Raw genomic sequence first — 27,534 nt, forward strand, 5'->3', positions numbered from 1 at the left:
GCCCTCTTCAAGAACGATGTTACCCAACTACGTAACAGCAATTGAAAATGAACCCGAAAACCCCTCAAGTTCCCGATAAAACAAGTGTGTAGAGTATGGTGAGTGAGCTAAGAGAGGCAAAAGTGCCGAGAGACGAGAGCTCCCTGTCTAAAGTCCCCCCAGCGAGAAGATCCTCCTCTTAAAATGCATGCTCTCATCCTTATATAGGTGCGGGTTTCATCTTCTAGAAGCTTTCGCAGAAATCTCCGTTCTGCCCTTCAACTTCTTGATCTCCTCCGTCCTGTCATTTTTCCACAATGCTCACTTTTATCCCCATTTCCTTGCGCCATGCAAACATCCTTCTCTTTTCCTGGACCTGGCGAATTCTCTACACACCTGGCTTAAAAAGATGTGTTAGACCCCGTAAATGCATGAATTTAACCTCTTAATCAATGCATGAAATTAGCCTTATCAGGTATCAAGGGTCAAGTCATCAATACAACAATAATCAGGGAACTCAAGGTAATTTCCGTCCAAATCAGGGAAATAGACCAAACCACCATCAAGGACCGAATACCAGTCAGCCAAACTCCAGGCAGTCGAAGAGCCTCGATGAGATGGTGAACGATTTGGTCAGCTCACAGCAACACATGCAGAATAATATGCAGTCCAACAATGATGTGGTACATAAGCTTCAGGATGCTCAAGTGGAGTACAAGGCAGCCATGGACATGCTGGCGAAGCAGTTATCTCAGATCGCGACTTCCCCGAGTGAAATACGCAGGAACGAAGGATGGATTCCTGCCACAGTCAAGCCACCGGATAGGGCGAATATCAGTCAAATCACCCTTAGGTCTGGACAAGAGTATAAAGGTCCTACAATGAAGATTGATGACGGAACACCTCCTGTGGTGAGCAAGGAAAAGGATGACCCAACCCCACAAAAGGAAGACACTGAAACAAGGGAAGCTAGAACGGATGATGATATCTAGATCGGAGATTTGGGGTGACCAGTACCCCGAATGACTGACCCGTTTTTCCTAGACCCAGGAACTGAGGTGGAGGTTGAAGAAATGAGGAAAGAGACTGGAGAGTCCTCCAAGGGAGATTCCAGCAACACGGTCAAACAAGTGAAGTCTTTTCCCTACCGAGGGGAGGCCAAAAAGAAAAAAGGATGATCCAGTAGACTTCATGGAAATCTTCGGTAAGATGGAAATCAACCTGCCATTTCTCCAGGCCTTGAAGCTGTCTATTTTCAGTAAATTCATCAAGGAGTTTATCGCCGGGAAGACTAAACCTAATGGAAAAATAGTGATCGGAGAAACTGTGTCGCAGTGATTCAGAAGCGGAGAATGCCGTCAAAACGCATTGACCCAGGTATGTTCACTCTTCCCATTTCAATTGGGGACATTAGAATTGAGTATGCTGGTAGGAGTAAGAACGGCTGATACGAAGGTGGTAATCCAGTTAGCGGATAGGTCATGCATCAGTCCAGAGGGTGTGTTGGAAAACGTGATAGTTAAGGTGCATGATTTCTTGTATCCAGCTGATTTCCATGTGATTAGGATGAGTGAAAATGAATATGTTGAGTCTAGTGGAGTGCTTTTAGGTAGACCATTCCTACGCATCGCCAAAACTATAATTGATGTTTTTTATGGAATAATTTATCTGGACTATCATGGGGAGAAATTCACTTTCAATATTGGTGAATCAATGAAAAAACCTTTAGATGTGGAAAATCTTCATGTTGTGGATATCATTGACCCCTAGGTCCAAGAATATCTTGAAACTGAATTAATGCAGGAACAGATTGACAATTCAGAGTTAAGCTGTTTTATTGATAGAGAGGTAGCAGTATGGTGTGAGGCCATTAACACTCTAGAGTTGACAGATGTAGAGTTAGTAGAGGCGATTGTGGAATTCTGTAAGAGTCCTGAATCTGCCAGGTCAAGGGGATCAGCCCATGTGGCTAGTTTGGAAAAATTTCCAGGGCCCGAAGGATTAATCACCAAGGAAATGAAAAAGAATTCACTGCCCCAGGAGACAAGTTCGCCAAAGAAGGAGTTGAAGACACTACCACCAGGTCTAAAGTATGCTTATTTGGAGGAGAACGAGACGTTCCCTTTAATCGTCAACAACAACTTGACCTAGGAACATGAAAATGAGTTACTGAAAGTGATCTGGAGAAACAAGAAAGCCATAGGATGGACTCTATCAGACCTAGTGGAAATCAGTCCCGACCTCTGTATGCATCATATTCGCTTGGAGGAAGGAGCAAAGGCCAACCGTGATTCACAAAGGAAACTGAACCCGAACATGAGGGAGGAAGTCTTGAAGGAAGTTCTGAAACTACTGTCCTTGGGAATCATCTACTCGATCCCAGACAAGTCGAGGATAAAAGTGGTGAAGAATGAAAAGAATGAGCTTGTGCCCAAAGACTGGTAACGGACTGGAAGATGTGTATCGACTACCGAAAGTTGAACGAGCCTACACGAAAAGATCACTTTCCGTTGCCCTTTATTGACCAGAAGCTTGAGAGACTAGCGGGCAAGCAATTCTTCTACTTTTTGGACGGGTATAGTGGGTATTTCCAGATATACGTAGATCCGGAAGACCAGGAGAAGAGGACTTTTACGTGCCCCTTTTGGACGTATGCGTATAGAAGGATGCCCTTTGGCCTGTGTAATGCACCAGGCACCTTTCAAAGGTGCATGATGAGCATCTTCTCGGACCTGCTGGAAGAGAGTATTGAAATTTTTATGGATGATTTTACACTTTATGGGAGTTCCTTCGAAACCTGCCTAGCTAACTTGGATCTAGTACTACATAGATGTCGAGAGAAGAATTTGGTGCTGAATTTTGAAAAATATCACTTTATGGTGCTGGAGGGAATTGTCCTGGGTCAAGTCGTCTCGGAAAGAGGTATTTAGGTGGACAAGGAAAAGGTAGACGTGATTTCAAGGCTTCCTTATCCTACAAGTCAGAAGGAAGTGAGGGGATTCTTGGGCCACGCAGGATTCTACCGAAGGTTCATCAAAGACTTTGCAAAAATAGCACATCCACTTACCCGCCTCCTGCAGAACGATGTGGACTTCATCTTCGACGAGGCATGTCCAGGGGCCTTCCAACTTTTGAAGGACAAGCTCGTATCAGCCCCTATAATCAGAGCTCCAGACAGGAATCACCCCTTCGAGGCGATGTGCGAGGCCAGCGACTACGCCGTCGGGGTAGTGCCAGGTCAATGAATTGATGGGAAGAGTTATGTAATTTTTTACGCCTCGAAGACTCTTAACCAGGCCTCGAAGAATTACGACACCACGAAAAATGAAATGCTAGCTGTTGTGTATTCCTTTGAGAAGTTCCGACCATATTTACTCGTGTCGAAGGTGATAGTGTTCACTGATCACGCAACTATTAAGTACCTATTGGCAAAGAAGGAGTCTAAGCCAAGACTAATCCGATGGGTGTTGTTACTACAAGAGTCCGACTGGAAGGTAAGGGACAAGAAGGGGACCGAGAATAAAGTAGCCGATCTTCTAAGCAGAATTTTTCAAGGAGATACAGAGGAGGCTATACCGGATGCATTCCCAGAGGAGCACCTATATTGTATGGGGGAATCCTATAGACCTATTAGATAGGAGAAGGTGTTGCAGTAACCGGTCCAAGAGATTCGGATAAAGGGAAGTATCAGCTGAATGCAGAGCCATGGTTTGCGGACCTGGCAAACTACTTAGTCACAGGAAAGCTGCCCAATACACCAGAGAGTTCTCGGGCCCAGCGGATGAAAATTGGGAGTGAGGCTAAGTACTATTTTTGGGATGATCCTTACCTCTGGAGGATGGGTTCAGACCAGGTGATTAGAAGGTGTATCTTGGAATGGGAACATAGGGACGTGTTGGACCATTGTCATACATTGGCATGCAGTGGGCATTTTGGCCCAAGAAAAACTGCTAGGGAGGTTCTGGACAGATATTTTTTCTGGCCCACACTGAATAGAAATGCATATGAGTATTGCCAGAGTTGTGGTTGATGCCAGCAGACCGGAGGAATCTCCACTCGCGATGAAATGCCCCAGGTCCTAGTAATCGTCTGTGAAGTGTTCGATGTCTGGGGGATGGACTTCATGGGTCCATTCCCGTCTTTCTATGGAAATTCTTACATACTGGTGGCAGTAGATTATGTATCGAAGTGGATAGAGGCTAAGGCGACTGCCACATGTGAAGCAAATGAGGTCACGAAGTTCCTTAAGGCTAATATTTTCAGCCGATATGGAGTGCCGAGGGCAGTCATTTCAGAATAGGGAACGCATTTCTGTAACCGAACCATGGAGGCCCTTATGAAAAAATATGAAGTACACCACCGACTTTCTACTCTGTATCACCCACAGACCAACGGGCAAGTAAAAGTCTCCAACCGGGAGATAAAAAGTATTCTGGAAAAAACAGTTAACCCGTCGAGGAAAGATTGGAGCAGACGGTTGGACGATGCACTCTGGGCCTACCGAACTGCGTTCAAAACTCCCATTGGAATGTCGCCCTACAGGCTCGTGTTTGGCAAGATGTGCCATCTCCCGGTCGGTGTAGAACATAGGGCGTACTGGGTAGTCAGAGAGATGAATATGAAGCCACAGGCCTGTGAGGAGGAGAGGAAGCTCGAACTACAAGGAAAAACCAAGTTGTGGCATGACAAAAACCTCCGGGTCAAGGAGTTGCAGGTTGGTCAGAAAGTGCTCATGTTCCAATCACAGTTGAAGCTGATGCCTGGAAAGCTGAAGTCTAAGTGGATCGGACCCTACACGATCGTTGGCCTCAGAGTAAACGGAGCTGTGGAAATTCAGGGAAGTGCTTCTAACTCTATCCCTTTCCTTGTTAATGGTCACAGAGTTAAGGTGTTTAGGGATAGTTTAGAGTTGTGTGTGGTGGAAGAAATTCCACTACGCATGCTCCTCACTATCGCCTAACTGGTCAGATTGTTTAGGTATTCTTCGGGAATTCTTGGGTCAGGTAAATAGGCATGAAGTTTTGAATTTGTGGACTAAACTAGGGTCTTCCCAATAATACTTAAACACTTTTTGTAAATATGTGAATATGTTTCTTGAATCTAAAAAAAATCAAAACAAAGAAAAAAATCCAATTCCCAATAATATTTTTGAAACACCAAGCGACCCTGGGGAACCAATTGCTATTACAGATATTTTGGATTCAAATCCTCTTGACCGGGGAGTTTGGTGTCTCATTTTTTTTAGTCCAAATTTTTTCCTAAGTGTTGAAATGAGAGGATAAGCATGAATTGCCAGTTAAGTGAGGGGGAGAAATTTTCGGGCAAAATATGGGGGAAGTTTCAAATTTTGAAATTCAAAATTCAAAACCCTAAGGAGGAGGCGAACGGTAGCTTTAATCATCATGCAACCGTCCTTCTCCCTTTTCTTTTTCTTTTATTTTTATTTTTATTACATTATTTTCTTTTGCCTTTCTTCTTTTTAAATTTTCCTAAAATAACTTCCCTCACCTTATTAAAACTTCTCCCTCACAATTATTTTCTCTCACAACTCACACATTTAATTTTCGAAAACCCTAACCTCACCATTCCAAACATTCTTCGTGTCAGTTTACCACGGAACCGCCACCAACCACCGCGGGTTTCCGATCACGAAGTCATGAAGAATCATCCATCCAAACACAACTCTAGAAGGAAAAACCCCCAGCCCACTAAAGAAAAAACCGGCGAAACCTCGGCGAAGCCACCGACAAACCTGCCATCAAGGAAGCCATCCGTCGTCCCTCAACCATACGCGGTGGCGGCTTCTTCATCCCAGACTGTAATTCCCAACCCAACTGCAGTACGGCCAGAATCAATGCCGGTGATTTCAACCACTCCGCCGATTACAACCGCCGTCGCCACCACAGAGCGGATTGAGGAGCCCAATCCAGAACAAATCATGCAGGTGTTCTTACAAAATTTTGGCCGTGGAGCAAAGGCAAGTGCAATCTACGCTGGCTTGGCGGAGGTATGTAAAGAAGAGGAAACCGCCTTGACCCCGCTTGAAATTCCAACAAGACAGTCTACTTTTCAAAAAACACCCACAGCCCAAGCCCTATCTTCCCACAAAGAAAACCCCCAAAACTTAACCGAAACCCTAGCCCCTGTTGCAGAACCCCCTTCCTTGGCAATCCATGCCGAAATCTAGACCATTACATCTGCCCCTGCCCCTGTTCTGCCACATGCAGAGGAGGCGGGTAGCCCCCGTAAGAAAAAAATGGAGGAGGCAGAAGGAGATGATAAGGAGGAGAAGAAGGGAAATCAGGGTACTGAAGGAGGGAAGAATGAAGAAAGAGTGTCTGAGGGGGAGAGTGAGGAGCGAGTGGAGGATGAAGAACCAGAGGGAAACGAGGGTAACGATGGTGATGAGGGAGATAATGCTGAAGGTACTGGGGAAGGTAGAGAGAGAGAGGAGGTTGATGAAGAGGATGTTGCTGGTAACGAAAGGGAAAATGTAGAGTTTGGACAGGGTAGTGAGGAGGTTGTTGAGGGAGAAATCCCTGTGCAGTTGAGAATGAGGAAGACATCGTCGGTGAGCACGATGGTGAGAATGTTGAGAACGAGGAACCTGTTGATGAGAGTGTGAATGAACCCGAGAGCGAAGGGTTGAAAGAGATTGTGGATTTGGAGGATGGACCGGATGGTGAGGAAACACCGGTCGATGAGAGAACGACGAGGAGGAATATTCGCCGAAGCAGGCAGGTGGATGAATTAGTGGCGGCTACAAGGCCAATGAAGTTGCAGTTCGGCACCTCAGAGGGCGAGGTACAAACATGGGAGGACATCCCTGAGGCCCTGGAGACTCCAGAGAAGGAAGAGGAGGTCTCTCCTGAGGCCGTGGAGAAGCGCTTTGCTGCTGAGCGTAAACGCAAAGAAAAGCAGGAGGCTAAGCCCCTGACTAAGAAGCACGGGCAGGCTTCCTGCACCGTGGAGATCAATGAACCTACCCCAGAGCCCATCTGTGTGCCGTTTGCCAAGCCATTAGAGGGTCCCAATGAGGATAGCGAGGAAGAGGAAGAAGCGGATGTTAACCCGCCTGAGCAGTCCATCTACGAGATTATAGAAGTTCTGGTGACAAGGAAGCTATTAGAGGCCATGGCCCATTTCGACTATCACAAGAAGGCTCTAACATATGGGAGCGAGGGGCGAATGAGAAATTAGCCAAATCGAGAAAGTACTACCACCCCGAGTCGCTCCAGGAGATTGAGTCGGAGGAGGAATTCCTCTCCTATATCAGCGCCATCGAGTTCAAATAGTTGCTGGGCCATAGCACAACGGAGGTGCCGATTACTTTGGCCAATGAGTTCTTCACGTCATACAAGTTTAAGTCCACCATGGACCCAAACGCCGACTCAATCACATTTCGCCTTTTTAATGAGGAGATAACAATAAGCATCCGGGAATGATCATTGCGAATGGGGTTGTTTACCCTGGAGGAGGATTAAGTAGGTATCTGGAATGAGAGGGAAATTGGACCCCCGAGGAAAACCCATGGTTTTGATACTCAGAAGGCTTGGGAGCTCATCACCCACAAGCGTGGTGGGAACTTCAAGACAAGCCTCTCAAAGGGAGTCCACATCACCAACCACCTCATCCGCTTCGCCCAGGTCTTTATCGAATATAACCTCATGGGTCAGGTAAGCTGCACCATCACTACACCAGAACTCTACTTCACATGGTGTATGCTGAAGGGTATAAAAGTCCACCTCGGATACTGGCTGGCCCAAGCTTGCCACCTGATGACTACCCACACATCCCGCCACCTCTACACTTGTCACCTACCTCCAAAGGAATGTAATTATGAAGATAGCGAAAGCGGTGCCTAGCCTTGGAATGTGCGATCCTCCTGAGCAGTTCAACCTCAACTTTTTCTTCAACAATGGTCTTCTGCACATGGTGGATGGAGAGGTCTTCTTTTATGAAGTGGGGAAGACCAAGGCGACTGTAAAAATAGAAGACGGTGGAGTGACAAATGCTGCAACGGTGGAATAATGAAAGGAGATGGGGGATGATAGGAGCGAGATCGGAGAAATCAGGGGTGGAATGGGTACGATAACATCTGCCGTACTGGGACTGAAGCAATCGCTAGAAGTGCATACAGAGAAGATGACTGAGGCCCTTACCCTAATGATGTGGATGGTTGCCTCAGTCGAACAGAGGAATTCGCAGGCCCAGCAGTTTATTCCTCATGGGTCCAGTGGAGAGATCAGACCCTGAGCCCCAGGAAAACCCTCCAGTAAGCAAGCGCCAGCTAATCCTACTGCTACCCCATCTAAGAAGAGGAACGAGAAAACCACCAAGCCCACAACAACAGTGTCAGTGAAGAAAACCATACCGAAGCCAGCAGTGAATGAAGCAGAGGAACCTACACCATCGGTTCCTAAGAAAGTGAAGACCGTCCGCCCGAAGCAAGTGTCCTAGAATCCTGGCTCCCAAGGGAGCCAGAAACAGAATTAAACCCCCAATGACCAAGTAATTTTACATTTGATTTTTCATTTTTCTTTTCTTTTGTTGAATGTCTATGTTTGCATGTTTTCTCTGTTTTAAGCATGTTTGTCGTGTCTATGTATATGTGTATTGTGTGCTTCTCACACTTAGCTCAATCCTTGGTCCAAGTGTGAGAAGTTTATGTTAATATGGCATGTGTTGGTATTTGTTGTTTTCTGCACTCTGTTGGTTTTATTGTTTTGTGTCCTCTCCCACTTAGCTCAATTCTCGGTCTAAGTGTGAGAAGATTATGTTACCTGTGTTTAAGTTGGTGTCACGACCGCCCATACTAGGGATAATAAAACGAGGAGGTCGTGACCACGGGAAAGCAATAAAGGACAACATTTAAAGGACGACAGTTCATATGAAAGACCCAATTAACTTAAGAAGGAGAATATTTTAGTTCAATGAAAAGTTAAGCAACAGATTTTAGTTCAAAATACTTAATGTCATATTTACAATATCAAATAGTGCGGAGATTTCTAGCAAACAATTTTTCAAAGAAAACAGCGGAAAAATAAATATCAAAAATCCAATTAACTCCCAAAAGAACATTTGTTTTAGTTTACGAAAACAATTTTAGAGTAACGAAGTAAGCGGCGGGTTAAAGTCGCAAAGTATTTGACAAGACAAAAATTGTACGAAATAAAATAAATTCTTGCGACACAATTTCAATAATAGCAGCGGAAATAGGTTATCAATAGAGTCATAGAATGACGCCTATGTATGAGGACACAACGCATCCAAAATTCCTAGGCCGACTGAACATCCACCGCAACATCCCGCTCAACCTGCACATAGGGAAAACATATGCAGGGCTGAGTACTTGTTGTACTCAATGGGCTCATGCCGAAAACATTTTATAACAGTTATGTCATCCATACCAGTGATCTCGAGTTTTACATGTAGTTAAGAAATATCATCGAGAACACAAAAATATTTCATAGACTGGCCAGTCAAATAATCTCCCCACTTTCTCAACAATCCTTCAATCACAATCATCATTCCATGTGCGAGGAAAGTGTGGCCACACTATTTGCCCACGAGACCGGCCGACCAGCAAGGACGGCTCACCATCCCACCAGTGTACACAGCCTGATAGGGTTTGCGGCCCTACTCAGACCCGAATTCGTTTCACAACACAGCCATATAGCTTAACGGAGCAAGCTCGGACAAACTAGGCATCAGGCAACAATCTCATAAACAAAACATCATGGCATGACATAACAAGTTAAACCACCCTTATAACACCACATCATATTTTCGGAAAATAAAAGATTTGTAAAAGAAAGCCCACATCGTTTGCTTAAACAACACAATACCCAACTCAAAACAACCCTCGTTCCTTGTGCTCACGTACACACAATCCCCTTGCCAACACCACAACACAATCAGCCTTCCATCAATACAAATTATCATGCATGTCCTATCGTTCCTTTCATCGTTCTCTTAAATTACCCACCCCAACATTCATCAACATAAGGAAAAACATGTCATAATATTTCTCAACTTATCACACATAATCACGTCATAAGATACATTCCTTGATCATACATGCATCATATAATTCACCCAAACTGGGCAACAAGTATTATTTTGACATAATAGAAATCTGGCAGAACTATGCAGTCGTTTTGTAAAAATCACCAAATATCCATCCGACCTCATGTAAAGCTAAATTTTAATCACTACACAGTAGACACATTCAAGCACGTTCAGTTAAAATTTCACACCGAAATCATATCATTGGGTCAGTCAAAACAACAATGCAACCCTCTGGTCGGAACATAAAAATTCTGGCAGTACTGCGCGGTTTGATTGAAAAATTTACCGAAAATTCATCTGATATTCAATGAGGCTGAAATTTTCACAAAACACAGAAGACTCTTCAAATTCCATCCAGTCAAAAATTCACATCAAGATAAGGCCATTTGGTCGGTCAAATTAAAAATGAAACTCTCTGGGCGAGAATATAAGTTTCTGGCAGAATTGCGCAGTCAACTTCAAAACTTTATAAAAAAAATCATCTTTCGTCAAAAGGGGACACACAACACAGAAAACACCTCAAAATTTACTCGTTAAATATTTGTGTCAAAATAAGAGCGTTTGGCTGGTCAAACACACGTCGGAATCCACAGTCCAAACGCCACAGTTTTCAGGCTTCACAATTTCAAAATTAGTGTTTATTCCTCATTCATCCAAGCACAATTATTCATGCTTCCAACACACAATCATGCTTCAAAAAGTTCTCACAATCATGTTCTCATATATTAACACATCATTCACCAATGAATCATCCAAACTTCACACACCTTCATTCAAAATTGCACATCCACAAATTTTCTCACACAAACATAAATTCCCACCGATTAATTTTGCGATCTATGATTCCTACACTCACTCTATGCATGAGGGATTCAAGAACAACGATTCAATGGAAAGGATGAGGAAAAGATTTTAAATTATACCTTCTTGAATCAAAATCAAACGGTAGAAACAAGGATTGATGCGATTCCTCGGAAACTCTTGAAATTCCAACTCCAATGGATGCAAGAACGAGGATTGAAGGAGAGTTTTTGGAGAGAATGTAGAGAGGGAGGAGGAGGCGTGTGAGAGTGAGGGAGAGAGAGGTGGACGGTTGGGAGGGGAAAAAATATGGGGGCTAGGGTTAGGTTTAAGTGATTTTATAGTCCTAGGTTTAATCCCACAAATTAATTAATTAATTAATTGTGGAGGAATAAAATAGAGGCCAGTGAATAAAATCCCACAATTAAAAGAAGGAATAGGCGTGTGGAATGGAGGAAATTAAAAGGAAAATATTCACATCCCCAATTAATCAGACATAGGTATTAATTTGATATTTATTTGAATAGAAAGAATTCCACAAAATAGGAAACAAATATATTTCCTCTACAAATAGGGAAGACCGAAAATTGACTTTAATTGCCACAAGGAAATAATTCAAATCCTAATCTAATTAGGGTGAGGAAACAAAGTGTGGCATGATTTAATTGGATTCAAAATTAAAAGAAGGGAATCAACAAGGCACCAATTAAATCAAAGAAAATAATTCATCCTCCTAATTAAAATAGGGGATTTTTTAAACTCACAAGATTAGGCTAGGATTCGAATTTCATGTAGCACAAATTAGGGATAATTCGATTTGGATTTAATTTGGATAAATATCCCAAAACAATCAATTAAATTCAAGAAGAAAATATTTCCAATAATTGAAAGGGCTGAAAATTCTCAATGAATTTGGCTATAACAAAATGCATGATCTCATTTAATTAATTTCCCACATTGTAAAATATAATGTATATAACATTTCATTCCACATCGCTCATGACAATTATTTCACATAATCAACTCAATCTCATAGGAACGAATAATTTCATAAAAGAAAATTTTCCACTCGACATCCATAAAACAAAAGTCGCAAAAGTTTTTGGGATGTTACATCCTTCCTCTCGTAACAGAAATTTCATCCCGAAATTTGATCTTCTCTCATAAACAACTCGGGGTACTTTTCTTTCATTCTATACTCTAATTCCCACGTGGCTTCCTCGGAGCCATGGTGTTTTCACAACACCTTCACGGATGATATTGACTTGTTTCGCAACTCTTGCACCTTCCGATCTAGGATTGCCTCAGACCTCTCCTCGTAGCTCATGTCGGGGGTTAGGATCACTTCCTCTTGATGAACCACATGCTTGGGGTCGAACACGTACTTGCGCAACTGCGACACATGGAACACGTTGTGCACGTTCCCAAAGCTGGGAGGTAACGCCAAACGGTACGCTACAGGACCTACTTCATCGATAATCTCGTACGGCTATACACAACGCGGTTTCAACTTGCCTTTCACTCCAAACTTCACAACTCCTTTCGTCGGGGATACTTTCAGGAATACTTTGTCACCAACATCGAATTTGATCTCCGTTCAGCGCACGTCAGCATACGACTTCTGCCTATCTTGAGCTTCTTTGATCCTTGTACGGATTTGATGCACAATTTCGGTCATTTCCTTTATAGCGTCTGGTCCTAACATCTTCCTCTCGCCAACTTCATCCCAATAGAGTGGGGATTGACACTTCTTGCCATACAATGCTTCATACGGAGCCATATCTATCGTCGCTTGATAGCTATTGTTGTAGGCGAATTCAACCAACGGTAGAACAGTTTCCCAACTTTTCCCTCGATCTAGGACAACGGCTCGCAGCATATACTCAAGCGTTTGAATCGTCCTCTCTGACTGCCCGTCCGTCCGATTGCGGGTGATAAGTAGTGCTGAAGTTAAATTGTGTGCCCAATTCCCGTTGCAAACTCATCCAAAACTTTGATGTGAACTTCGTATCGCGGTCGGACATAATGGTCATTGGCACCCCATGTAAACGTACAATCTCACTCACGTAGAGTTTGGCTAACTTGTCCGCGCCATAAGTAATTCGAATTGGTAAAAAGTGCGCGCTTTTAGTTAGTCGATTGATGATCACCCAAATCGCAGTGTTGCCCTTTTGTGACGTTGGCAGACCCGTCACGAAGTCCATGGCTAGAGGCTCCCACTTCCATTCGGGAATTTCAAGTGGTTGTAATTTCCCATATGGTCGTTGGTGTAAGGCCTTCACTTGTTGACATGCTAGACATCGTTCCACATACGATGCTACGTCCCATTTCATTCCATTCCACCAAAAACGCTGTTTCAAATCTTGGTACTTCTTTGTGCTTCCGGGGTGAGCAGTGTAGGGCGTGTTGTGTGCTTCACTCAAAATCTCATCTTTTAGCGCCTCATCGTTCGGCACACACAATCGTCCATCGTATGTCAAAGCATTGTCTGCCTCCTCACGATAATGATCAAGTTTCTCGGCTCTTACCCTCACACGTAGTTCTTCCAACTTCTGATCACGTCGTTGGGCTTCTACGAGCTTGGTTCTCAAATCTGGCTCAATCACTAGCGTCACTATTTTTCCTCCTACTGTCTCTGGCGCTTTTATTATTTCCAATTTCATTCGGTCGAATTCGCGAATCAACGCTTCCTCTTGCGTTAGGAAATAAGCCAATTGCGGTTAGTTCTTCCTACTCAAGCATCGGCTACTACGTTTGCCTTGCCCGGATGATAGTGAATACCACAGTCATAATCTTTCACGATCTCTAACCAACGTCGTTGTCGCATGTTTAGCTCCTCCTGCTCGAAGAAATACTTGAGACTCTTGTGATCCGTATATATCTCGCATCTCACTCCATAGAGATGGTGTCTCCAAATTTTCAGTGCCTGCACTACTGCTGCTAGTTCCAAATCATGGGTCGGAAAATTCAGCTCATTCGGTCTCAACTGTCGGGAAACATATGCTATCACTTTCCCATCTTGCATTAACACGCATCCAAGTCCTACTTTTGATGCATCAGTATAGACGGCGAAGTCCTTGTCGGCTGCCGGCACCGCTAGAACAGGTGTTGTGGTCAACTTTTCTTTCAACAGTTGGAAACTCTCCTCGCATTCCGGCGTCCAAACCACTTTGATTCATTTCTTCAACAATTGTGTCATTGGTCTCACGATTTTAGAGAATCCCTCGATGAAGCGTCGGTAGTATCCCGCCAATCCCAAGAAACTGCGGATTTCACTCGGCGTTTTCGGTGATTTCCAATTTTGCACAGCCTCGACCTTAGTGGGGTCTACTTGAATCCCATTTTTCATCACGATATGACCAAGAAAGTTCACTCGAGTCAACCAAAATTCACACTTACTAAACTTGGCATAAAGCTTCTCCCTTTGTAACGTTTCCAACACAGTTTGCAGATGCCCTCCATGTTCCTCCTCGTTCTTTGAGTATACTAAAACATCGTCGATGAAGACTAACACGAACTTGTCGAGATACTCGTGGAAAACTCGGTTCATCAAGTCCATGAAGACGGCCACGGCGTTGGTCAGCCCAGATGACATCACGACGAATTCATAATGGCCATAACGAATGCGAAAGGCAGTCTTAGGCACATCCTCTCATCGGACCTTTAGTTGATGATATCCCGACCTCAAGTCCATTTTCGAAAATACGCCCGCTCCTCGAAGTTGGTCAAACAACTCATCAATCCTCGGCAGTGGGTATTTATTCTTCAAGGTCATCTTGTTGAGCTCACGATAGTCAATGCACATCCTCATCGTTCCGTCCTTTTTCTTCACGAACAACACAGGCGCTCCCCACGGTGATACACTAGGTCGGATAAATCCCAAATCTTGCAGTTCTTGCAACTGAATCTTCAATTCAGCCAACTCTTTAGGGGCCATTCGGTATGGTGCTTTCGATACTGGCGCAGATCCAGGTTCTAAGTCAAAGGTAAACTCCACTTGTCTGTCGGGCGGCGGTCCAGGAAAAGTTTCAGGGAACACGTCGGGAAAGTCTCGTACTACTGCCACATCTTCCACCTTCAAGTCTTTCTTCTCCTTTCCATTCAAGTACACAAGATACGACGGACGCCCTTTTCTGATTATCGTGGTTGCTTGTAAAGCAGAGATTATGGATGTTCGTCGGTTCATGGAAATCCCATACAAGCTAGTCGACTCTTTGCTAGAGGCTCGAAAAGAAATTTTCCTCTCCTTGCAATGTTGCATCAAAACTCAGAATATGTATCAAGAACGCAAACTTTAATCAAACAATCTTAACTTGGATATGAACCGATTTCGAATTGTAACAATTGGTTATGATCATCCCCACGGAGCTTGAAAGAACATGAGATAGGTCATGAATATGGGATGGAATCGAATTAATGTTAATTCTCATAGTAGGCTATCCAACAAGATAATTCCGTTGTTCGACTAAATTTGAAAGATCAACATATCAATGGGATAATGACTTAAAGGGTTGTGGAAAGAAAAAAATGATCAGTTGTATGAGGATTGAGAAATGTAGGCAGTTGTCACAAAGCGGTACTGATCATGGTTCAACGAAAATCATAATATGAAATGATAGAATCACATCAATGGGTTCATAAGTTTGTGAAAGGCAACCAAAGTCAAAGGGGCTTTTGAAAAAAATCAAGTGGATTAAGTTTGTTAAGGCAAGGTACAAAATGTAGGCCTTAACTTCGTTTTGTAAAAAGAAAGGTTCTATAATGGAAAGAATACGTATAGTGGAACTGAACCAAAAAGACTTTCACTCTATGAGAAAGAACTTGACACAGACATGGTTACAAAATGAAAAGCTGAACAAAAGTTCAAAGAAGAATATCCCATAGAAAACATGTCTGTGAAACATGCCTATATTGAAGGACATGACTGCAAGCAGCCTTAGGAATGAAGTTCAATAGAAAAGGCTCACAAAGTCAAAATATTATTCGTATAAATAATAAGTAAAAGAAAACTACAATCAATCCAATTGTCCAAAGTTATGAAGGCAACACCACTTTCCAAGAATTGAAAGTGAGTTATGACTCAATGGAGGAAAAGAAATAATATGCATCACTTGCGAGGGGTGAATGAAACAAGCTGTTAAATAGACAAGGGCTCACGGTTATTTGAAAGGTCCTGAAAAATAACTTCTTAGAATTCAAGTAAGAACTGTTGATTAAATTAGTTTGCTATAGCTATTAAAGTCGCACCACCTCGTTCATCTTTCGCAAGCCGAGACTGGTAACATCGCTCTAGGAACTGTGGATTCCACGCTGGGATTCTTCGTGTCAATGCCACTAATAATGATAGTCGGAGTTCATATCTTCATAAAGTTCTCTGCATGTCATAATGATTATCCTCGTAGGATATTGTTGTCATCTTCGTGCTCCTTGGCAGGGTATGAAGATCATCTCCATCGTGTTGCCACTTACGCAAGATTACACTATACTAATTTAAATCGCGAGTATGACCGCTCGTCGTTGCATAAAAATATAACTTAGCTTCAGCTCTTCTTGTCTCGCACATTGACTTTAGGGTTTGCATCAACTTTCATATTCTCGTACGTTTCATTGCTCAAAGAAGCAATAGTTAAGTTTTCAACTTAGAACTACGCTTCGCGCGGTCAACTAGGCTTATATTTTAGGTACTCTTAAGTTCACAACACAATTTGTCATCTCATAGATCATCATCTACCACAATTTACGTCATTCAGACCTCAAGATAAACACACAACATTTTCACATCCCATAGCAAAACACTTTCGAATTTCACAATTATATTCAAAACTTATGAAACAAAATTTCTTTACACTTTCACACCTTCCCAAAAAAAATTTTCCACATCTCAATTTTAAAGTAAAAGTTTTGACTCAAACTAAAACGTACTTTCGCATCAACTTTCATCACTCGTATAAAACTCCATAGAATAACGCATCATACTTCGCACCTCATAACATACATAACATCACACTTCCAGGGCTCAATTTTCTAAACGAAAAGGTAATTAATTTTTTTTTGAACAATTCATAAACACAACATTTTCCATTGATCAAATAAAATTTCCCAAAAGAAGAACTAACATGTTTTCATTTAAAGTTAAAAGATATTTTTTTTTCTTTTAAAAAAAATTTCAACAACTTTCCACAACATAAACATTTTTTTCTCAATCAAACTCCACTAGAACAACTAGTCATTAATATTACAAAACATCAACCACAAAGTCCTTTTTCTTTTTTTTTCTACATATCAAACCATACAAATCTTTCAAAACTCATAACACATTTGTATTCCAAACAAAACACTCATGCACTTCACATATATGTTTGAAACAACATTTTTAAATTACTCTTTTTTTTTCTCAAAAAAAAATTCAACATACTCAAAACAACTCATCAACCTTCATCCTTCATGTAAAACACTCCATCTCCTATGTTCACATGCTCACGTTGTAGTACTTTCACACATATAACACATACTTAGTCATCATACTAATCTTGCTCATGCTCCATATAATCACACCATAACAAATACATAATCAACATACAATACGTGCTTAGATCATCTTGTCAATCATGCTCATACTTCACATAATCATACTATCACAACATCGTATTCACATATATAACACGTGCTTAAATTATCATGTCAATCATACTCATATTCCACATAATCATATCATCACAATTCATCTTCACGTATAACATTCATTCGCATGCATACACTTGCCAAAACATCATCATCATATCATCGTCAATTTCATGGATCGATCTCACATGCTTGCAACAACTTAAAACATACCTCTCTTTCTTTGGTTGAGCGCGATGTTTTGGATGTTGAGCCTTCGTGACACTTCTAGTTTAAGGTTTACTATTCTAGACATAAGGTGAAAGAAGATTTTCGGACTAGAGCGAAAGAACGAAGCTCTAATACCACTTTGTCACGACTGCCCATACTAGGGATAATAAAACGAGGAGGTCGTGACCACGGGAAAGCAATAAATGACAATATTTAAAGGGCGACAGTTCATATGAAAGACCCAATTAACTTAAGAAGGGGAATATTTTAGTTCATTGAAAAGTTAAGCAACGGATTTTAGTTCAAAATACTTAATGTCATAATTACAATATCAAATAGTGCGGAGATTTCTAGCAAACAATTTTTCAAAGAAAACAGCGGAAAAATAAATATTAAAAATCCAATTAACTCCCAAAAGAACATTTGTTTTAGTTTAAGAAAACCATTTTAGAGTAACGAAGTAAGCGGCGGGTTAAAGTCTCAAAGTATTTGACAAGACAAAAATCGTACGAAATAAAATAAATTCTTGCGACACAGTTTCAATAATAGCAGCGGAAATAGGTTATCAAGAGAGTCATAGGATGACGCCTATGTATGAGGACACAACGCATCCAAAATTCCTAGGCTGACTCAACATCCACCGCAACATCCCGCTCAACCTGCACATAGGGAAAACATATGCAGGGCTGAGTACTTATTGTACTCAATGGGCTCATGCCGAAAACATTTTATAACAGTTATGTCATCCATACCAGTGATCTCGAGTTTTACATGTAGTTAAGAAATATCATCGAGAACACCAAAATATTTCATAGACTGGCCAGTCAAATAATCTCCCCACTTTCTCAACAATCCTTCAATCACAATCATCATTCCATGTGCGACGAAAGTGTGGCCACACTATTCGCCCACGAGACCGGCCGACCAGCAAGGACGGCTCACCATCCCACCAGTGTACACAGCCTGATAGGGTTTGCGGCCCTACTCAGACCCAAATTCGTTTCACAACACAGCCATATAGCCTAACGGAGCAAGCTCGGACGAACTAGGCATCAGGCAACAATCTCATAAACAAAACATCATGGCATGACATAACAAGTTAAACCACCCTTATAACACCACATCATATTTTCGGAAAATAAAAGATTTGTAAAAGAAAGCCCACCTCGTTTGCTTAAACAACACAATACCCAACTCAAAGCAACCCTCGTTCCTTGTGCTCACGTACACACAACCCCCTTGCCAACACCACAACACATTCAGCCTTCCATCAATACAAATGATCATGCATGTCATATCGTTCCTTTCATCGTTCCTTTCATCAACATAAGGAAAAACATGTCATAATATTTCTCAACTTATCACACATAATCACGTCATAAGATACATTCTTTGATCATACATGCATCATATAATTCACCCAAACTTGGCAACAAGTATTATTTTGACATAACAGAAATCTGGCAGAACTGCGCAGTCATTTTGTAAAAATCACCAAATATCCATCCGACCTCATGTGAAGCTAAATTTTAATCAATACATAGTAGACACATTCAAGCACGTTCAGTTAAAATTTCACACCTAAATCATATCATTTGGTCAGTCAAAACAACAATGCAATCCTCTGGTCGGAACATAAAAATTCTGGCAGTACTGCGCGGTTCGATTGAAAAATTTACCGAAAATTCATCTGATATTCAATGAGGCTGAAATTTTCACATAACACAGAAGACTCTTCAAATTCCATCCAGTCAAAAATTCACATCAAGATAAGGCCATTTGGTCGGTCAAATCAAAAATGAAACTCTCTGGACGAGAATACAAGTTTCTGGCAGAATTGCGCAGTCAACTTCAAAACTTTATAAAAAATTCATCTTTCGTCAAAAGGGGCTGAAATTCACACACAACACAGAAAACACCTCAAAATTTACTCGTTAAATATTTGTGTCAAAATAGAGCGTTTGGCTAGTCAAACACAAGTCAGAATCTACTGTCCAAACGCCACAGTTTTCAGGCTTCACAATTTCGAAATTAGTGTTTATTCCTCATTCATCCAAACACAATTATTCATGCTTCCAACACACAATCATGCTTCAAAAAGTTCTCACAATCATGTTCTCATATATTCACACATCATTCACCAATGAATCATCCAAACTTCACACATCTTCATTCAAAATCGCACATCCACAAATTTTCTCACACAAACATAAATTCCCACCGATTAAATTTTGCGATCTATGATTCATACACTCACTCTATGCATGAGGGATTCAAGAACAACGATTCAATGGAAAGGATGAGGAAAATATTTTAAATTATACCTTCTTGAATCAAAATCAAATGGTAGAAACAAGGATTGATACGATTCCTCGGAAACTCTTGAAATTCCAACTCCAATGGATGCAAGAACAAGGATTGAAGGAGAGTTTTTGGAGAGAATGTAGAGAGGGAGGAGGAGGCGTGTGAGAGTGAGGGAGAGAGAGTTGGACGGTTGGGAGGAGAAAAAATATGGAGGCTAGGGTTAGGTTTAGGTGATTTTATAGTCCTAGGTTTAATCCCACAAATAAATTAATTAATTAATTATGGAGGAATAAAATAGAGGCCAATGAATAAAATCCCACAATTAAAAGAAGGAATAGGCGTGTGGAATGGAGGAAATTAAAAGGAAAATATTCACATCCCCAATTAATCAGACATAGGTATTAATTTGGTATTTATTTCAATAGAAAGAATTCCACAAAATAGGAAACAAATATATTTCCTCTACAAATAGGGAAGACCGAAAATTGGCTTTAATTGCCACAACGAAATAATTCAAATCCTAATTTAATTAGGGTGAGGAAACAAAGTGTGGCATGATTTAATTGGATTCAAAATTAAAAGAATGGAATCAACAAGGCACCAATTAAATCAAAGAAAATAATTCATCCTCCTAATTAAAATAGCGGATTTTCGAAACTCATAAGATTAGGCTAGGATTCGAATTTCATGTAGCACAAATTAGGGATAATTCGATTAGGATTTAATTTGGATAAATATCCCAAAACAATCAATTAAATCCAAGAAGAAAATATTTCTAATAATTGAAGGGGCCGAAATTCCCAATGAATTTGGCTAGAACAAAATGCATGATCTCATTTAATTAATTCCTCACATTGTAAAATATAATGTATATAATATTTCATTCCACATCGCTCATGACAATTATTTCACATAATCAACTCAATCACATAGGAACGAATAATTTCATAAAAGAAAATTTTCCACTCGACATCCATATTAAAACAAAAGTCGCAAAAATTTTTGGGATGTTACAGTTGGTCTCTTTTGTTCGTGTGTTCACCAACTGCCCTGTTTCCACTTCATCAGGACTGCTTGGGGACAAGCATGAGTGAAGTGGGAGGGGGAGATCAGTTAGTGTCGAGCATGTATATATTTTGCCAGGCCTAGGAGTCAGTTTTTTTTTAGGATTTATGTGTTTTGTATAAACTGACGAATAGAAGGCAAGATTCCTTTAGTGAGAGTAATTGAAGAGAGGATACATGTCAATTTTGAGACCTCTTTCCTTAATAAATCAAAATCGGTTTGAGTGAAGTAAGGACGATAGAAAGACCTTAATTTGATCTTGTTGTGAAACCCTCTATAAAGTGAGTTAAAAGCCTACGAGTAGAACACTTTCTACTAAATTAAAAAAAAAAGAGGTTGCCACTTGATGCTTAGGGATAAATGATATATAGGAGTAAGGACTAAAGGCAATAGGAGAAACCAGTTGAGCTTATTTCTTTCGAACTTGCTGGACCAGCCTCATTGTAAGGGCACCCCTTAGTTAGCAAAGTTGAGCCACTGTGGTATTGACCTTCTTGTTGAAACCTCAGCTTGTATACCATGTGAACAAGGGGGCAGGCCGCTCACCAAATTGGGGTAGGGAATAGGTTGTGAACAAGGGAATAGTAAGAAGTAGAAAAGGAAATGGGCAGGAAAATTCTGTAACCTGACCCAAAAAAAAGGGTTAGAAAGAAAAGAAAAATGGGCAGGAAATGTTGTAACCTGACCCAAGAAAAAAAGGGAAAAAGTGTTAAGAAAATTTCAGGGCAGGAAAATTTTGTAACATGACCCGGTAGATGAAAGGGATAGAGGAATAAGGCCAAAATGATCAGGGAACAGCTCCAAGTTGGGAAGTTTAGATTGTAACAAGGGAGGTTGTTTCCATCTTTTTGTCCCTGAGTTCACATGTCCCTCATATGCTTTAACTTGCAAATACAGAACTTAGATCCCTTAGGATTCCCACCTACTTACACTACAATCCCCTGGCCCTATTACAACCAAATGCAAAGACCTTAAGGAACTTTTCTTGTGTCAGTAGAACTCAAGGCATCAGTGGTATGACAAAAATGAATGAGTGAATGGTCCTAACGTTTCTGGTGAGGAATGCGTGACCAAGTGAATCTAACAACTTGGTGAAAATAGAGGCTGTCTTGACGAACTGACAAACCGAACCGATGGAAGAAGGGAGGGGGAGGAATCTGAGAATGTAGACGATTGGATTGACCTTAAGCTTGTGGGGACGACTGCTAGAACTTGAACCAGTTTATACATTTGTGTTTGTTTCTGTTTTCTGTGTCTTGTTTGTTCTTGTGTGTCTGTTCTGTTTTCATGTCAAAGTCTTTTTGCGTCTAGGTCTAGGACTTTAAGTCTTTTCTTTTTCCATAGAGTCGGTCAAGTGATAACCACGCATTGAAATTTGCCTTATTTCTTTTATTTTATCTTTCATACTTGAGGACAAGTATAATTTAAGTGTGAGCAGTTTGATAAAGCTCATTTCATACATTGGTTATGTGGATAAATTCTGTAAATTCAGTGAACTAATAAGTGTTTGTAAGTTCAAATGCGTGAAAAATCTATCAGACCTAGGAAATGCATACAAATTACCCGGGGCAGGGAAAAAAGAGCAAAAGTGAAACAACGAGCAGTTCTAAAAGATCCTATTTCAGAGGGCAAAAGTGACAAATCATGAAGAAAGAAGCCCTAGGGATCTGAGCCTCAGCTATAAAAGGGACAACTATCTTGAAGAAAGGAGGATTCGACACCAGCTCCACATACTCCTTAGTTTCATTTCTAGTTAGCTCGCTTCACACGCACTTGGCACCGATGGGAAATTCTGGGTAGACTTGGCGATAGTTGGTTTCCGTGGTGTAACACCGTCCTCACGAGGGCGAAGATACAATCTGTTTTTTTTGTTCTGTCGTTTATTTCTCGCCATGAACTTCTTTGCCGGAAGCTCAACGACTGCTTTTGTGTTTGAACCCTATTTCTGTGGTTATGGCAGTTTCTATTTTCCGTTTTACTTTGGTTTCTGATGTTTGATGTGGGTTTTACTAATTTTGGATGCTTTTCGCAATTGACTGTTGAATTGGAGTTGAGATTGGTTGAATCTGAGTTTGTTTGTTGAGGAATTGTTTGAATCGGAGTTGAAGGATATGGATCTTAATGTTGTTGAGTTTGGATCGGTTGGATCTGGAGTAGATTGTGGTTTCGAGAGATGAATCTGATACGTACTTGTTGGATCTGCATGGCTATGTCTGTTGCTTTCGATTTACTTGACCTGGTAGCTTAGATCTGATAGTTTTCTGTTTAATCGTAATGTCTGAAATCTTATCCATGTTTACTCTGCTTTTGATGCTCTGTTTTGTTCATGTTCATGTTTATTTGCTGAAGAAGGTGAAGGTCGTTGGTAGTTAGACCCAGATTCGTTGTTTGTTTGTTTTTTGCAGCTTTTTCTGTTGCTAGCTAATTCGGGAAATCTGTTCTGTTACTTTTTCTTGCTTTATTGTCTCACCATTTTAGGAAACTTTTTTACTTGACCCAGTAGTTTGAGAAACCCTCTGCAGTTAATTTTAAGTTTCGAATCATGAATGCGTCTGTGTTTCTTTGTTCTTAGGTCTAGTACTTGAGGCGCTTTTAATTCTCGTGACCCAGTAGTTTAAAATTCTTGATCCACTTGTTGCGTGGCAGCAGCCAACCCCTCCCAAAAACCTCCAAATGCATGCTAACTCATCCGTCCTCGTGGGATCGATCTTTTGCTTCCCTATACTAGCCAATAGTGTAGTGGGTTGAGGTTTTGAAGCGGAAAAGTGTGTGTCCAATGACTGAATTCTGAAGGTTCCACAATCTACTAGACATTGTGATCTAGCGAATCCTCTGGACCTAGGGATGTATGATATATCAATAGTGCAGTACACGCTCCTTGGATTCCAAGGGACACTTCAACGGTGTAAATGGTGTGATACTTGATTAATAAGTATGCTCCACATGCACAGTTCCAAACTTATTAGTGGAATATAATCAGCCCATACCTATCTTAGACTTATTAATCTGTTGATAAAGGGTTACATACAAATTAACTTGTCTATAACTAAGCTCCCTTTTCACAATTACCATCTTTTTTCTTATTTATCAATATTACAATTTTCTTGTGCACAGATAGAACTGTTGTCTGAGCTTGACTTGACCCTGATCAACCGAATCAGTTTGGTTTCTCTGTTTTGTTGTCGTTATTCATTTTGTGTCGATTGCAGGCTTGCCATTCAGAGGCTGGAGATTGCAAAGAATGATCTACGCCACAGAATCTCAAAGGAGGTAACTATTGTGGGTTTTCAAATGACTATGGCATGATATTGAGTAATAAAATTTGACTTAATTCATAATAATCTATATTAGGAAAGAGGAAATGCAATTTTGCAAGCTAGCCAGGACAGAAGGAAGCGAAGCAAGCTTTGCATGAGCGGCGCTTGGCGCTTGAACAAGATGTGAGGTTTATTTATTAATATTACATGCATCATCATGTGTGTGTGCATGTGAGTGAAATGCGCTTGTCTCTGGAAATTCAGTTTAGAATAAGAACCTAAATCTTTTAGCACAATAACAATGTTCTCTTTTCTGATTCTTCTAGTGAGTTTGTATTTTTTTGTGGGTAGGTAGCAAGATTGCAAGAACAATTGCAAGCTGCCAAGCATCAATACTGTATACAAATAACATTACGGATTTTCATTTAGTTGCAAAATGAGCATTGTAGTCGGGCAGATTTACTAATTGACTGTAGTTGTTACGACCGCCCTTCTAGGGTAGAATAAATGCGGCGATCGCGACTTAAACGGGCTTAAATGCAACAAGGAAAATAGGCTAGGGTTTCATCAAAGAGGTTTGACTAAAGTACTTAATGAACAATTAAGTATAAGAAAAGTGACGATGTAGCAATGAGATCCAATGAAAAATGACTATCATAAAATGGCATGGCTCAAAATAATCCAAAACGTAACATGTCTCAATATCCTAAAAAAGAATCCAATAGTTTCAGTATCAACCCAACAATAAGAGTAATCATGTTTTAGCGGAAGCATCCAAGAGAAGGGTGAAGCCATGTGTGAAGACACGACGACACTCGGAGTTTCAAGACAATCACATCAATTTAATTAATTTGCTCAACACCGCCAACCGCTCGTCCCCGCTCAACCTGCACATAGGGAAAACACATGCAGGGCTGAGTACTATAAAATATACTCAGTGGACTCTTGCCAGAAACATTTTCAATAAAAATATTATTTATCATGCCATACGTAAGTAACCATCGGGTTTTAGCTTTAGAAAGGCCCGAGGCACTCAAAATCATTTCCCATAGTAAAAGTTGACTGATCAGTCATTTTCCCATAGACGTTAACCATATCTGCCAATACATGACATGGAATGTGGCCACAAACCAAGTCACTAGACCGGCCAGCCCGTACGCTAGCACACGGTCTACCGTAGGTGTACACTAGTCCAAGTAGGGTTTGCGGCCCTACGAGGACCCGAATTCGATTTAGATAATAATGGCATAAAGCCATATCAGATAGGCACGTTAAAATCAAACAAGGCATGATAAACACAATTTCATTCCCATCGATAAAACATTTAGGACATCGTCCTTATTTAAAAGAAAGTCCACCTCAAGTGCTTAATCCGAAATTACTTCCTTTCCCTTGCGATCACAACTCCCTTGCGAGGTCTCACCTTTGGAATTTGTATAACACATAAATCAACACACTTTCCAAATAATTAAATAAAATGCATGCACCCTAATTAAAGTTGTTTATCTCATTTTCTCGGTTTTTCGATTATTCAGCTGCCGCCTAAGGCGTCGCGTGCGACGCCGGTCGGCCGATTACGCTTATAACTCTTTCGTTGACTCCTCATAATTCTCCTCCACGATATAGGATTTAATCCCAAGATTTTGATTAATTTCGGCCGCTCATGCCCCAACAAATTATATTAAAAACAGATCTAAACCAATTAAATTAAGTGGCCAAGAGGAAGAAGAAGTAAGAAAGAAATTTTAAATACTCCAGCCCATAACACACCCATTTCCACTTTTAGCTTACTCACCAAAAAAATTAAAGGGGTAAGACATATACAAGTCAAAATACTCCTTTTTTCCAAAATACATGTATACTTCCCCAATCTCCATTTTAAAACATATATCAAAACAATATTAAAATAAAAAGGACAAAACTCCCTTTCCAGAACTCGTCGTTCTCTTCTTTCTCCCTCAACTCTCTTTCTTCCCAAAACAGAACTCACCCGAAAAAAAATTCACCAAGTTGGATACACCGTTTTTCTCCAATTCGTCGTGTTACAAGAATCGGTGTCGCCGCAGACCCAACACCGCGACATCGTCGTCGCAGTGCTCAGCCGGACGACACCCGATTCACGATGGTTGTCGTCAGCTCTCCGTGGTGCCGCCGCTGAAGTTGATCGCACCGTCCAGATCGGCAGATCCGTTTTCACCCCCCGATGAATCCCGATTTACCCCGCAGATAAGTCGTAAGGTTGATTTTTCTTGAAATTAAAGCTTGATTCTTTGATTTGGATTGTTCAAGTTATTGATTTGATTTAGATACCGATTTGATTGAGTGGGAAACATGCTATGCAGTTCATGGCTTGTTAAACTGAATTGGGGAAGAAGATTATACCTTCAAAAGAACAAATTGGCTTGAAACAAAATATTGAAGCTTCTGGCTTCTCCCCCTCCCGAATCGATCTGTGATGAAATTTGGATTTGGTGAGGAAAAATGAAGTTACTTTCTACTGCTCCCTCCGCCGCTTTGCGATTCAACAGCGAGAAGTGAGTGGCTGCGAATTTGTGTGAGGGAAGGAGATTAGGGTATGTGTATTAATATACCGTTCAAAATGGGTTCACAATTGAGAGTTGATTGTGGTTTAATTTTGGAAGAGATTTGCAGAGGAGGAGCGGTTATTGAGCGTGGGAGAGGGAACGTAAAATAGGTAATTGATTTCATAAATTAATGTGATATACCAATCTCATTTCCTTTGGAATTACATTTGCAGATCAAAGGGATAGAAAGGAAAAGAAACCGCGTAAGAGAGAAAAGGGAAATCTCTGCAAAATATTGATTTAATTTGTAACTAAGGAAAGTCTTGATGACCAAGACTAGGAGTAGAGATTTAAATTAAAATTGATTTGGGCTATACACATCGGTATTTTATTAAATTGTGTAGCCCACGCTTTATTTATTATTATTATATTTTTATAGGATTGGGCTAGTATTATTTATTAAATTTATCGGATCCAACACGGAATTCCAATAAAAATCCTCACAGAAAGGATTTAATTAATTTCACATTGTGAGTTCACCGTCGCAAATTTCGAGCTCGTATAATAAATCATCAATTATTCGAGCACAATTAAATTCACTCCACATCAATTATTCAAAACAACCACGTCGCAATTCAACAAGATTGACTATTCCACATTCTCGTCACGTCTTCAATGATATTGACCATTCAATGACCCGT

The 27,534-nt window shown here is 40.8% G+C and overlaps 2 protein-coding genes and 1 long non-coding RNA gene across 4 annotated transcripts; all 3 read left to right on the forward strand.

Moving 5' to 3' along the window:
* The first annotated feature begins 2,295 nt into the window (after positions 1-2,295).
* On the forward strand, positions 2,296-4,279 carry LOC121775181. The gene is made up of 4 exons (XM_042172196.1): positions 2,296-2,420; positions 2,960-3,206; positions 3,614-3,832; positions 4,019-4,279. Exons 1-4 carry the CDS (start codon positions 2,296-2,298, stop codon positions 4,277-4,279), a joined length of 852 nt encoding a protein of 283 aa, XP_042028130.1.
* Positions 4,280-5,635: 1,356 nt separating this feature from the next.
* Positions 5,636-7,179, forward strand: LOC121775189 (high mobility group nucleosome-binding domain-containing protein 5-like). The gene is made up of 3 exons (XM_042172223.1): positions 5,636-5,986; positions 6,167-6,455; positions 6,527-7,179. The coding sequence occupies exons 1-3, from the start codon at positions 5,636-5,638 to the stop codon at positions 7,177-7,179; spliced, it is 1,293 nt and encodes a 430-aa protein (XP_042028157.1).
* An 18,999-nt stretch (positions 7,180-26,178) lies between these two features.
* On the forward strand, positions 26,179-27,204 carry LOC121771200. 2 transcript variants are annotated; one of them, XR_006043960.1, is made up of 3 exons: positions 26,200-26,546; positions 26,651-27,003; positions 27,067-27,204. It is a non-coding gene; the product is annotated as an uncharacterized LOC121771200 (long non-coding RNA). The 2 variants fall into 2 exon arrangements; XR_006043958.1 differs by lacking the exon at positions 27,067-27,204 and having other exon boundaries at positions 26,179-26,546; positions 26,651-26,928.
* The last annotated feature ends 330 nt before the right edge of the window (positions 27,205-27,534 follow it).

Source organism: Salvia splendens, chromosome 2 (assembly GCF_004379255.2).
Source record: "Salvia splendens isolate huo1 chromosome 2, SspV2, whole genome shotgun sequence".
Classification (NCBI taxonomy): Eukaryota; Viridiplantae; Streptophyta; class Magnoliopsida; order Lamiales; family Lamiaceae; genus Salvia; species Salvia splendens.